The sequence below is a fragment of the Centrocercus urophasianus genome, unplaced genomic scaffold, assembly GCF_019232065.1.
Source record: "Centrocercus urophasianus isolate 14NV4802_14NV808 unplaced genomic scaffold, USGS_Curo_1.0 seq_73, whole genome shotgun sequence".
NCBI classification, from domain to species: domain Eukaryota; kingdom Metazoa; phylum Chordata; class Aves; order Galliformes; family Phasianidae; genus Centrocercus; species Centrocercus urophasianus.
In genome coordinates, this window is record NW_024885344.1 from 13,227,728 (window position 1) to 13,240,921 (window position 13,194).

Sequence of the window (13,194 nt, forward strand, 5' to 3'; positions counted from 1 at the left end):
CTTTTCTTTTCTTTTCTTTTCTTTTCTTTTCTTTTCTTTTCTTTTCTCCTACTGACTGTGAATTTCTTTGATATTATTGCCTTTCCTACCCCTCAGAGCATTACCCTTAATTATTTCCTTTAATTCAATCTAGTGTGCAGTGCTCCATCTTCTGAACAGGTTATTCAAACCTTCTGAGAAGCTATGCCCAAAAGTCAGGTAGGGCCAGATACAGTAAAAGTATCTCTAGCAAGGTCCAGCATCAGATGTATCAGATAGAATCTTGATGTCTTCGTATTCTTCCAAACACTTCTGCAGACAGCAGTAGTTTTTACAGATTAATAATTAAACCAGATTTCTTTGTTGTCTTCCAAAATGTAGAAATAATAGGTTACAGTAGAGCAAGTGAAACTTCTGGGTCCTTATTAGAGTGTTAGAAGCTGATTTCCTCATCTGAATTGGCTTCTTTAATTTTTATGGCATTTTTCCAAAGGAACTGAAAGATCACCATGTATGCAGAAGGGTTCAAAAGTTTTCAGGACAAATTGGATTACGACTAAATGGTTGCCCCTGTACACTTGGCACACAGTAGTAGAATCACTACACAGAATTTCTGTATCCATTATTTATTTGTTTGTTTGTTTATATTTTCCTTCTCAATGGCAAATATTACCTATGGTAGCCCCATGGGAGATCTGTGCTCTCACCTAGGAGACCTGACCTTAAAGCAGCTGCAGAAGATGCAGCTTATATTTCAGCTGTCTGTGTTTATATGGTTTGCAGTTATTGACATTTAAAAAGTAGGAAAGATTTAGCTGTAAATATTGTAGCAATAGCTTTTCTCAGTTGCTTTCTGCATGTCAGATTCATTTTTTATTTTTTAGATAATGTGACCTGTTGCGAGTGAAGAGAATTATTGAGGGTTTTTGTTAAACTGGTTTTCATCTTGACCTGCTACTCCTTATATTGTATGTAGTAAGACTGTAGTAAAACTGTTGCTAGAAATCCTAAATTCCTTATGACTGTCTGGAATTCCTTTTTTTTTTTTTTTTTTTTTTTAGATTTATCTGCTTTGGACATTTTGACCCTGCAGATTCTGCTTATGATATTAAATGTATGTAGTGATAGAAAAGTAATTAGCAAGGTGACTGACTCTGCTGAGAACAAGTCTTAGCTAAATCTCCTACAACTGTCTTGCTTATCTACTGAGTAATCTCTGTCCTAAATTGTTTTCTTCAGCATTATCTGTAGGCTGGTTAGGAAACAAGGTTGCATTTACACATATTTTAATTGGTGCATTAGTCCTTCATTTTTGTGCGTTATTAAAACTAAAAAGTAGAAAGAAAGAGATTTAAAAGAATTATTTATGTTTGGGGTGCAAGAGATTTTGAAGATGTTCTGTTTTCTTTTATCTGTGTACTTCTCTGAGCAGGAGAATATGAGTCTGTGTTTATTAACATTCAAAATGAGACCTTTGATTTATCACACTAGGCAGAAATTTCAAGATGTGAGAGTGTGAACCCTCAGTTCTTCTTTATCATTCAGTTACCCTTTATAAAGCGATTATCATTTTGTGGTGCTATTTTTGGACATTTTTATTATTTTTGTAAATGTTGAGTACCCACTTCTTCTTGGCTCTGGTTATTGTTTATCAGTACTGTAACTCATTGAAATTGCAACCCAGACCACCTGCAGTGGGCATCTAAAGAAATTCACAGATGGAAGATGTTTGCCCGAGTCCCCCATGGTGCTTGGCAAGGTGAGCACTTCTAAGGCAGGCAGGTACATATATACTTTCCATCAGATGTGCTGCCCAGGAATGTAGTTCTTTTGGAAACTTGCAGATTGTCCATCCCTCATAGCAAATTCATTAAAAGGAGCTCCAGGTGAAAAACAACCTATCTGTATTATTACACAAAAGTCTGTCTGGAGATTTTTGTGACCGTGTGGGATACAGTTCCTGCAGTCAAAGATCCACGGACATACACATAAAATGCCATTGCATCCTTGTTGCAAGCAGACAAGGAATGGGCTGACTAAATATTGCGTTACTCTAGAATCAAGAACTAAATCAGCAAACAACAACAGAAGACTGCTTATCTACAGCATGCATACTAAAATTCACAGGTTGGGACTGGAACACAGCATCTCTCACCAGCATTAAGCTAATTTAGTTCTAACAGCAAACAAGACATGCTGCATGAAACATCCCCTGATTCAGTTCACAGTTCACAGTTCATCCCCTGACAGGCGTTTATCGTAGTGTGGTATTTTGGACTGGTTAGAAGTGTGGAAGCCCCTGAAAGGATATGAAAGCACAATATGCTCTTTGGAGGACCAAAATAAATCTACAGCTTCTTCCTGAAGTCTCACACAGCACACTAAAAGAACACAGAAATAGATTAGAGACTTTTTTTTCTTTTTTTTTTTCTCCCACATCAGAGCTTGGCTGGATCTCCAAAGTGTATGTGAATCCACCTGCAGTTGTAAGGCATGCGGAACAAATTCAGAAATGGCGGACTGTGAAAGGTAATTGGCAAGTAAGTGCTCTTTTTATGCATTCTGTTCCTGTATTTTTAAAGCAGTCACTCTCCCTCTCTAAGCTGAAATATTGAATTTTCCTCAAGATGCATGTAAACTTAAAAGATGTGCTTGTCCATGTCTTATTTTAATAATTTGTATTTGATGATGATGGGATGGAATAAGGTGACGCATTTATCCAAACAAGTTAAAAACCTTATAACTCATGAGTGGCAAAACCGCAAATGAATTTCAGTCATCTTTATTCATGAGTGGATTAAGTTGTATATTACTATCCCACCACATTTATTCTGTATCCTAGGCAGACTTCTCTGCACACAGCCTCCTTATTTTTTAATTTAAAGCTGTAAGATATGATCATGGTCCCTGTCAAGTTTGACCTACCTGGATGATTGTTGCTTACTTAAACATTCCCAACAAGTGTGATTTTTTTGCTTAACTAGTTGTTGCTGAAAACTCAAAAATCCTAACTGGATATGGTACTTGATGTGTGTTTCTGTGTGTACAGCTACAGAGCTGGGTGTAGGAATGCCATAGATAGGCAGTTTGGCAGCATTGAGCAAGGACAAGGTCTGAGAAGTGCTGTGGATCAGGCCCAGAGCTCTCAGTGAGCACTCTGCTGTAGGCTGTGAGTGGTGTTCGAAGGACAACTTGATTCCTGGTTCAGTGGGCAAAAAGTGTTGTGCCTTCTGTCTCCACACTGAACAAATGGCTTCCTTTCAGCAGTGACTGGAAGCAGGAGATAGGAGACAATAAAGGAGTAATCTTTATATTGCAACTTAATAGAATGAAGATGCAATCACTTATTTGTACTTAATTCTTAAAAAAAATTTTTTTTTCAAAGCAGTTGACATTCTGAGCTTAATGTGGGAGGCAGCTGTTCTGGGGTGGCCAAAGCTACCTTCATGATCAAAGTCTGAAGTATTGTAGGATGAAAGTAGAAATTGGTTAGAAGCAAGCGGTCAAGCTTAGACTGTCAGAGGCCAGTAACAGTTCATTACTCAGCTCAGTACCCCAAAAGCAGCTTTTGATGTAATATTTGCTATAGGTTCAGAAAGGAGACACTCATTAGCTAAGTGTGAAAGGTTTACAGGCTGGTCTGCCTCTTAAGATTTGCAGAGCAGTACCTCCATGCAGAAACAAGTTTTGCCTCGTACGCTGACAAACCATGAAATAGAATGGAATGGTCAGGAAGAGATTGTCCTTGATATTGCTGTATAGACTCAAATGGCCTTCACTGCCATCTCACTCCTTGTTGAACAAGTGCTAAACAAAAGATGTCTGTTTTTAGTGAAGCCATTGCTGCAAATGTGCGTTTGCTAGAAGACCTCCAGCAAATATTTCAAAATAATGTTTCAAGTTCAATTTTTGCTCAACAACAAATCTTGAAAAATATTTGGATGTGGTTTTGTTCCATTCTCTAATCAATAAGTCTTTTAATGTTGTATAGCATTTTCCTCTGAAGACTACTCTAGCATTGTAATTTAGCTCTTAGTCTGTTGTTCTGTTTTTCTTATTTTGTTTTGTTTTTCAACTATTAATTACATATATCTTTTTAGTCCCAGATTCACACAAGTCAAAGAAACATTTGAAGTCTAGGCTCTTGATTTTAAAAAAATTGTGCGTTATTAACTTCCACTGCTTCCATGTTTTATTTTCACTGAAAAGGCATGCATATGTGTTACCATATGAGGGCTGCTGAAAGTAATGCCTCCAAGTTTATTTTATTGGCACATGACATCAGAGGCGGATGTTGGTGGCACGGCAGTAGGGGTGACCCACTGTTGCTGTTGCCACTGCTGAAACACACCACCCACCACCTCACTGTGCTCACATTCACTGTTTGGTCTCTATAAACATTCAGTAAGCACTGGTGAACCTTCATGTCAGTTGAACCTTCATGCAGGTATTGCATTACACTTTGTTGCTGTGTGACAGAGGGGCAGTCTGACAGAATGGCTTCCGATATGGAAATGCATGTGAAGCTAAGGTGTGGCATTGAATGCCTCCATGTGGAAAAAATGGCACCCACTGACATTCATCAGTGCTTGCTGAATGTTTATGGAGACCAAACAGTGAATGTGAGCACAGTGAGGTGGTGGGTGGTGTGTTTCAGCAGTGGCAACAGCAACAGTGGGTCACCTGTATTGGTGCAGATTGTTATGAGCACAACGTGCAGGATATTGTTCATCACTGCAAAAATGCATTGCTAATAGTGGTTGAGAAGTATTTTGAAATATAGTGAGAATTATAGCGAGTTATTGTTCTCTTTGTATTTGTTGTTGTTTCCCTGGATATAAATAGAAGGCATTAGTTTTGGAGTGACCCATGTACATGGGTACATGTACATTCATATGTTTATTTACAATTGTAAATCTGTGAGCCTTTTCAAGCATAACTTAATGGGTTTTCTTTTTTATTTTTATTTTTCTTTTCTGAGTACAAATGCTTGTCTGGTTCTTAGTCCTGTTTGGTACTTAGCTTCTGCTACAAAAAATGGAGTTGAGCCTTTGATTCTGAAACAGATGACTTGATTCCAAAGCCTTTCTGTCCTGTCAGATATTACTTAAGATGTGAACAAATTTCCGCCATCCTTGTCTGTCATAAACCATTCTTTTTGTATCCTCCATATATATGGCATACTTTTCCTAATTCTTAGAGTGAGAACCAGGCTTTGGATTCCTGTTTCTAAGTCAGTTTGGCTTTGGAAGCATGAGCTTTCTTCCTTTCTTATTCCTTTCTTCACTCCCTTTGCAGGCTGCTTGGCTGTTGAAAGCTGTCACCTGCATAGACCTTACCACTCTCTCTGGTGATGATACTCCTTCAAATGTTCACAGACTGTGTTTTAAAGCTAAGCATCCCATCAGAGAGGATCTACTGAAAGCTATGGATATGCATGACAAAGGTTTGATTATTTTTGTTCTGTTAAGTTTGTAGAGAAAATGTCTGTGTTTCCTCAGTATTTTTTTTAGTTTTCAGAAAGGTGTACAAATGACCTGTTCTATTATGGAAACAGTTGTGGCAGACAGTGCTGCTGAACTAATAGTTGTGAGAGAATTAGGCACTACTTGGTCTTATTCAAAGAAACTGCCTCAAATGCGTAATACTTATTCTTTGAGTTAATACAGTAATGTGAAAAGGATAAGTCCATTCGCAGTTTGGAAACCAAACTAAGGCATGGACTCAGGTAAACACTGTAAGTTACGGTACATAATGTACAAATTTGATACAGAAACCATAAGTGTGTAACTTCAGTGTATCTTTTAATAACAGTGCATTAAGGTGAAACAAATTAATCTGCTGATGTCCTTTCTGAATTGCAGAAGTGGGGGATTTCATGCTTAGCTGATTCTGTTCTGCGTTACTCTTTAAGGACCCCTCCAACCTAAGCCATTCTATAATTCTGTGATACTCAAGAGTCTGTCACTTTACTTGTCAGAAAATAGGTATTACACATGTGTAAGCACATTATTTCTCCTTCAGAAAACATTATCTGTTACTTGCTTGTTTGAGTAACTATGATAGATGACATCTTTGCAGCCCAGTCTGCTTTAAGGAGTAATTCCTCTAGAACGTGGTTATGTGTGAAGCACATATAGCCCGTATACTTACAAAGTTCTCAGCTAAGCCAACAGAGTTGGAGGGGAAGCAGACAGCCCTTATCAACTTGTGGTAAAGCATTGACAACAAGTTGACATTACTGAAGCAGGCTCCATCTGAAGTTCGGATTTTATACCTGAGATTGAACCTGATAAAACTTCAGAGCAAACTGAGACTCTCAATATAAAACTTCTTTATCAGTGCAACACCTCTGAATTTTTCTAGATGTGATCACTGGTGTGCCAGTGAGTATTTGGCTTCTGTCCTAGCATGTTGGCCTTAGAATCATCTAACGAAAAGAAAAAAACTCAGTGACATGTGCAACATGCTTGCACTATCAAAATATTTCAGTAGTTTTATGCAGGCTTTCATCCACTAATTGAAGTTATATGATGTAAAACCAAGGAGGAAGTTCAGTTCTCTAGTTTCTAGCCATACATGTGAAATAACAAAACTTGTCCTTTTTTTTCACTAAACTTAGATTTATGGACTTTTCAGGTGGTTGAAAGATTAAATATGAGAGCAATTATCTGAGACAGAGAGAACAGCGTTTTAACTAAAAAAGCAGTAGAAATGCATTAACATAAATACTGCTCTGTTGCTGCTGGGCTCAGCCTGGCTCAACAGGTAAGGACAGAGCTTGGCAGCAGTTTTTCACACAATATGCTGCTGACTAAGCATGTCTTAAATGTATGTCATTAAACAGGGAATCTGTTGGTAAAAAAAAAACAAACACTGAGAGGTGCTTTAACTCCAGATAATGCTAGTTTGTTCCCAGGCATAGGTGGAGGACTGTGAGGGAGATAAAACTATGGAGAAGCGCTCATATGAATATCCCTGTTGTATGTCCTTAAGGTTCTTGTGAGAATACAAAAGTGGGAGAGAGGTGCAAATAGCATACCTGTGTTCGTTATATGGTGTGCACTAGAGAAGTGCAAATCTGCATATGAAAAAAATGAATTGTGTCTCTTGCAGGTATTACTGTTGCAGCAGTTTGTGTGTATCCTGCAAGAGTCACTGATGCTGTTAACACCCTGAAGGCTGCTGGTTGTAGTATACCAGTAGCTTCAGGTAAGTGTTTTGTTAAAATAATCAATTACATCTTTTGATAGATATATAGTTGTGTAGCAGTATTATCTACGTGTGTAAAATATGTAGAAAAATCTGGAAGTTGAGGTTTGCTTTTGTTTCTGGGTAAGGTGAAAAGGTAGCAGGTGGAAGGAAGGGAATTGTGGGGAGGATTTGCTTATGTTTTTTGTGGTCATTTGTGTTGTTTCAACTTCATGCTTATCAGGAATGCCAAGTCTGTTATCTGGAAGCTCAGCTGGGAGGTTCTTAAGTTATACAAAGCCATTTCCCTCAAATGAGTAGAAGTTGATTGGGTTAGTGTACCTGACAAAGAATCAGTAGACAAGCAGTAGATTACTCTAATACATATCTTGGGTTTTCTGGTTTGTGATTTTTTTGTTGTTGCTGTGTTGTTTTTTTTCTCATCGTCAGTTTTTTGGCTTTTAAGTATGGTCCTATGGGCTGAAATCATTGAAGATTTGTGCAGAGGCAAGGGTTATTGCAGGCTGAGCAGTCTGCAAGTTCAGGACTTGTACTCATAAATTTCATAGTGCCAGTTCTTTTCTAGTCACCACATGGTAAACAAGTTCTGAATCTACTATAAGCAAAAAGTAGGATCACAGAATTATGTGGTTTGGATGGGAGCTCTGGATGTCATTTAGTCAAACTGTTCAAAGCAAGGGCTAACTTTGAAGTTAGATCAGGTGTTTTATGCCAACATCCATGTTTTCTGGATTTTCTTTTTATTTCTTTATTGTTGTGTAAGGAAAAAAAAAAATGCTACCTGCATTTATGTCATGGAGAATCTCTGACAAAGCCATTAGTATTTCTATTTCCAAAGTTACTTTGGATTTTGTACTTAAACATCATAAAGGAAATTCTAAGTAGACCTCATTAAAAAGCTTTTGCTTTAATGTGATTTAGTTATTTAATGTATTACTGGGACTTAACTCAAAAAACTCCTTAAAAGAATTGGGGAGAATTTTAAGATTGTCTGTTGTTTCACATACGAGTTCACTCATTCTTTATTCAGTTCTATACTGTTCTTTTGTAGAACATTTTGGAGAAATTTATGTCTTATGGAAGAGACCTTTTCATAAGAAGCAGTTAGTATCTGCTGGGTGGAGGGTAGGATCAAGTGCCTTTAGGTTTTTGATTTGTGATAGGGATTTAAAAAGAAAAAAAAATCAGTGGCTTTCAAATTCTTTTGTGTATTAGAAGTACACACAATTTTATGTTCAATTTATAAACCAAACTTTCTCCCCCCTACCTCTATTTCCATCCTTGTTAGTGGCTGCTGGGTTTCCATCTGGACAAACTCCTCTAGAAACGAAACTGGCTGAAATAAAGCTGGCTGTGCAGTATGGTGCTAGAGAGATTGACATCGTCATTAGCAGGAGCCTGGTGCTCAGTGGCCAGTGGGAAGGTAAGGAAGCTAAACCTATGTAAGTGTATGTGCTAGTTCTGTCTCTTCCCCCCCAGTTTCTACATTACTAGTCCTTAAAGAATTTGATCCTTCCCCAGATACTTTCTCATCATCTGGGACACTGAACTAAGTCAAAATAATTTTACTAAAGCATGACAAATTATCAAATTTCTTAAAAAGAATGCTGTTCCAGGTTGGGAATTCAGAATTGCTTTATGCTTTAAAGATTGGGTCTGTTGTTTCTATATTTTTGAGCATTTTCCATACAGAATTAAAAAATAGCAAGTGAAACGGAGGAGAAATGAATGCTGACAATCTTTGAACAGTTTTGTTAAACCCCCCAGGGGGCTGCTAATGTAAATGATATCTTATTAAATACACATTTCAGTTCTTGACAAAAATGTGTATTTTCGTTGTTTTCTTTTTTAAAGTTGAGGGTACAAATTGACTGTTCATATTATTTTTGATGTTCCTGTGCCTGTAACCTGCAACTAATTAGTAAGAACAATAATGCTGAAGATGGTTTTTGCTCTAATTGCCTCCTTAATGTACTGTGAACGGTTCACCTTAAGTGCTGACAATGCTCCTACAACTAATCTCAGTGTGAAGGTAAACACATCATTGTCTTGCAGTGAATTTTCCATTTAATTGTATAATGCAGTACTGTAATAGCTTGTGTGATTGGAAGACTCCATAAAAGCACTGGTACCTGGTTTTGGTTGAGGAAGTAGAGACATTGCAGTAACAGATCATGTTTTCTGATTTTGAGCTTCTTTCAGTTATCATTTAGAATTGAATTTGAAAAACTAACAAACAAAACACCTGGAGTTTGTGCATCTGTTTCTTCAAGACTCATATCTTGTTTGCCATTTGGTCTTACATCTTGACCTCTTCATCTCCATTCCTTTACCTTGAAATAAATGCATGTTTACAAATGTCTGGCTTCTTGAAGGCAGATGCTGTAGCCATTTGTTTCTGTCTTAAGTGGTTCAGACACAGCCTCTGAAACTGATGGAAGATGGAGACCAGGAGACTGAGAATGATGGTTCAAATTCTGTTAGCCAACATTAAGATTGTATGCACATTTTCCTATGCCATGCTTGTGACTTGTAACAAGCCTTATGTACAGTTAGGAAGCATGTTGCTCCTCAAGTGGAGATATTTAACAGGTCTTGGATACAAAATGACCTAAGTCCAGTGGTCTTTCTCCAGCACTTAGAGGGGAAAAAAAGTCCATCACACTGAACTTAGAAAGCAGCTTGAATTTGTGTCTAAAAACATCTGTTGCTATCTTACAAAAATTTTTGACTTAACCATTCTTACTGTGCTTCAGACTTCATGGTACACTGCTGTTCGATGCAAGTTGCAGGGAGCAGAGGTCAGGAAACTGGGGCATGCAGGCAGTTACAAGTGCAAGCTCTGCATTATACAGCCCAATATAATGAGAAGAATTGAGGAGAAGCACAGTTCGATTCAGAGAGAGAGTTTTTACCAGTGACTGAAATGAATTGGACATACACTGTCAGATTTTTCCTGTATGGGAAGTGAACTGTTTCTGATGATTGTAAGTCACAGGGAAGGAGGACATAGATGTAAGAATGGTGGATATAGTATAAAGCTATCAGTTTACTAAACAAATAAGATTGATATTTGATTTGCTATTTATAGTCTTCTATCTACAGCCAAGGTCAGGACAAGCTCAAAAGGCATCCGTATCTTTTACTGATGGTAGCTTTTTTGGCTGCCTTGCAGTTATGGTAGAAACTGTTTATATTTAAAACCCAAGTATATTTTTATGATTATTTTGTTATGTTGTCATTCTTTGAGATCTCGGATACTATTGACAAATAAATATGGACCTTTAGAGTACTTTTGTCTTAACTGTTTGTGTATTTCTAGCTTCATATATTTTCAGTCTGTTCCATAGTTGGGGTCACTGTGATGGAGCAGTATTGCTCTGTGGTTTGTTTCAGAAGCTTGTACTGTTAGTGAATATTTTATTGCTTGAGTGTCCAACATTTTGGGTTGCCTGGACTGCAGTAAGGGAAGAAGTCTTGAGCCATGCATACATAGGCTGCTCCAAAAGTAATGCCTCCCATTTATTTTCTGCATAAAAAATTGCAACAGATAAAACTGCAACAGATACAGTGAGCACAGTAACTCTATGAAAGTCACAGTTTGATAGAGCAAATTCTCAGCTACAAAACACTATTTTTCAACAGAATCACCAGTGTTAGCTATGCATTTTTGCCAATGATGAACAAGAGTCTGCATATCATGCTCATCAAAGTGACCCACTGTTGCTGTTGCCACCTGCCACCTCACTGTGCTCACATCCACTATTTTGTCTCTGTAAATGTTCAGCAAGCATTGATTGTCAGTGGGTGCAACATTTTCTGCGGGGAAGAATTCAGTGACATGCCTTTACTTTATCCACTCTTCCACGTCAGATGCCATTTTGTCAGACTACCCCTCCACTGCCATCTGTCACATGGGAACAAAACGTAATGGAGCATTGGTGGGAAGGTTGAACCTCTACTGCCATGCTGCCAACATCCATTTCTGGTGGCGTGTATCAATAAAGTAGGAGGCATTACTTTTGGAGCAGCCCTCCTAAAATACAGTTAATGCATATAAGCAACAAAACTTACTTTAAGTGTCCGTATTTTTATTAAAACCTTAAAAAAAAAAAAAAAAAAAAAAAAAAAGGCAACAAAACCATAAAACTAGTGGGATATTTGACCCTGCTTTTGTGAAGCTTATCAAGCTTATCAGTCTGGTTTGATGTTAGTGGTTGCCATTCTACATGAGGTCTCAAGCTGCTCATCAGAGAATTTTTGATGAAATTCTCCTGAATGGAAAACATGCACAGCTGCATATTTTGCACTCTTCACAGGACCGTGTTTAGCCAGTGTATCCAAATGCATGCAATCATTTGCCATAACTTGAGCTAGCACTGCACTGTGCCCTATCCTTCCACTGGTTTCAGCTGAAACAGTTCTAATAGAGCTACAATATTTGGTTGTTGTCGAGGGATGAATGCGTTCCCTGGGCTGGGCTCAGGACTGAGCCACTGTCATGATGGCACAGGGCAGGGGGCTGCATTTTGAGCAGATTTTTAGTATTATTGAGACACTTTATGTCACTCGAAATATATTTTCTAGATCTGATCTTTATGAGGTAATTGTAATGAGGTTTGTAATAGTGCTGAACATGAAAGCAGCTTTATTGGGCAGCTAATTCAGGTTGGAAAAGAATCTTAAATGTTTATGAGCTTATATATACGTACCTTTTACAAGCAATTTGCTTTTGGAGCAATAATACTTTACAATAGTTTACTAAACCATTGTCTTGTATTACTTAAGAAAGTATAAATTAAGCTTAAAAGTCAGAATTTAGATTATGTCTTTAACCACAGCATGTGAAGCCTGTGGGTAAATTGTGTTGAAGCTGACCAACAAATTTCTGAAAGAAGCCGGATATATTCTCCATACATATCGTGGTTTGCTCTACCTTCTGAAACTATCTGAGGTTTGATAAAATTACTTTTAGTTTCACAGCTTTTAGCAAACACTGGTTATACCACAATGTCAGTGGCTTCCAAATACTTGACAACCACTAATAATGGTTGATTATCATTTGCTCTATGTCAGTTGCAGTTTCCTGTAAAAAAAAAAAAAAAGGGTGCAAAAATAGAATTGTCTAAGAAGTTAGAGCATGGCTGCATCCATGACATGCATTGCTGTAACCTCATTATGAAAGCTGCCTTTCAATCCTTGCTAATAAGTATTGAGTTATGAGTGCAAAGTCTTTTTTCAGTAATTGGGCCCCCCCTTTTATAAGCTGCAGAGATAATATACATATTATCTCTTCTGCAGACTTGAACAAGACTCTACATGTTGTTTGAAAATATTTTATTGGAATTTTCCATTTTCTAGATTTGCAAGCTGACTTGGGACTGTATTTCTTTCTTATACTGTCAGCAGCAGCTCAGACTCCTGAAACCAAATTCTGTTCTCAGTTTCATGTGAATCACTGGAGCCTGGAGTTGCACATATGTGGCTGAGAGCAGAACTGATAGAGTCGTGTTGTGCTGATAGCCTCGTGCTTGTCATTTTGTTAACAAACCTGCCATTAATGTGCAAGACAGAAGGCATTCCAGCTCATTTTCCAATTTCCTAACATGATTACCTTGATCTTTTGGTCTAACAGAAATTGAAACATCGTCCCTTCTCATCTCAGTTTCTACCCTTAACATCAGTCAATGTGAATGACTAGTTGAAAACAGTGAATAAACTGAATTTAAAGAAAAAAAAAAAAGTGTTTTTATCACATTTTTTTTTTAGAAGAGCAGTTTCATAAAAATTAAGCTGTTTTTATTCTTCCTTTAACATTTTCATACCCTGTGTAAGAGACGTATTATTCCCTTCATTTGATTTTAAGACAAATGTATTGGACCAAATCAAAATACCATATAGACAATCTAGGGCAGATCATAGCCAGTATTAATTGATAGGGATGCTTGCTTGAGAGACATGAAGGGAAAGGCACATTTTCTCTGGTGTATTTAATAATAGCTA

The 13,194-nt window shown here is 37.5% G+C and overlaps 1 protein-coding gene across 1 annotated transcript in view; it reads left to right on the forward strand.

The window, feature by feature from the left end:
* Positions 1-13,194, forward strand: part of DERA (deoxyribose-phosphate aldolase) — a 53,197-nt gene that overhangs the window by 4,671 nt on the left and 35,332 nt on the right. The window contains exons 2-5 of the mRNA XM_042837863.1: positions 2,422-2,519; positions 5,278-5,425; positions 7,096-7,191; positions 8,480-8,614. Coding sequence (XP_042693797.1) covers positions 2,422-2,519; positions 5,278-5,425; positions 7,096-7,191; positions 8,480-8,614 — 477 coding nt within the window. The remainder of the gene's footprint in view (positions 1-2,421; positions 2,520-5,277; positions 5,426-7,095; positions 7,192-8,479; positions 8,615-13,194) is intronic.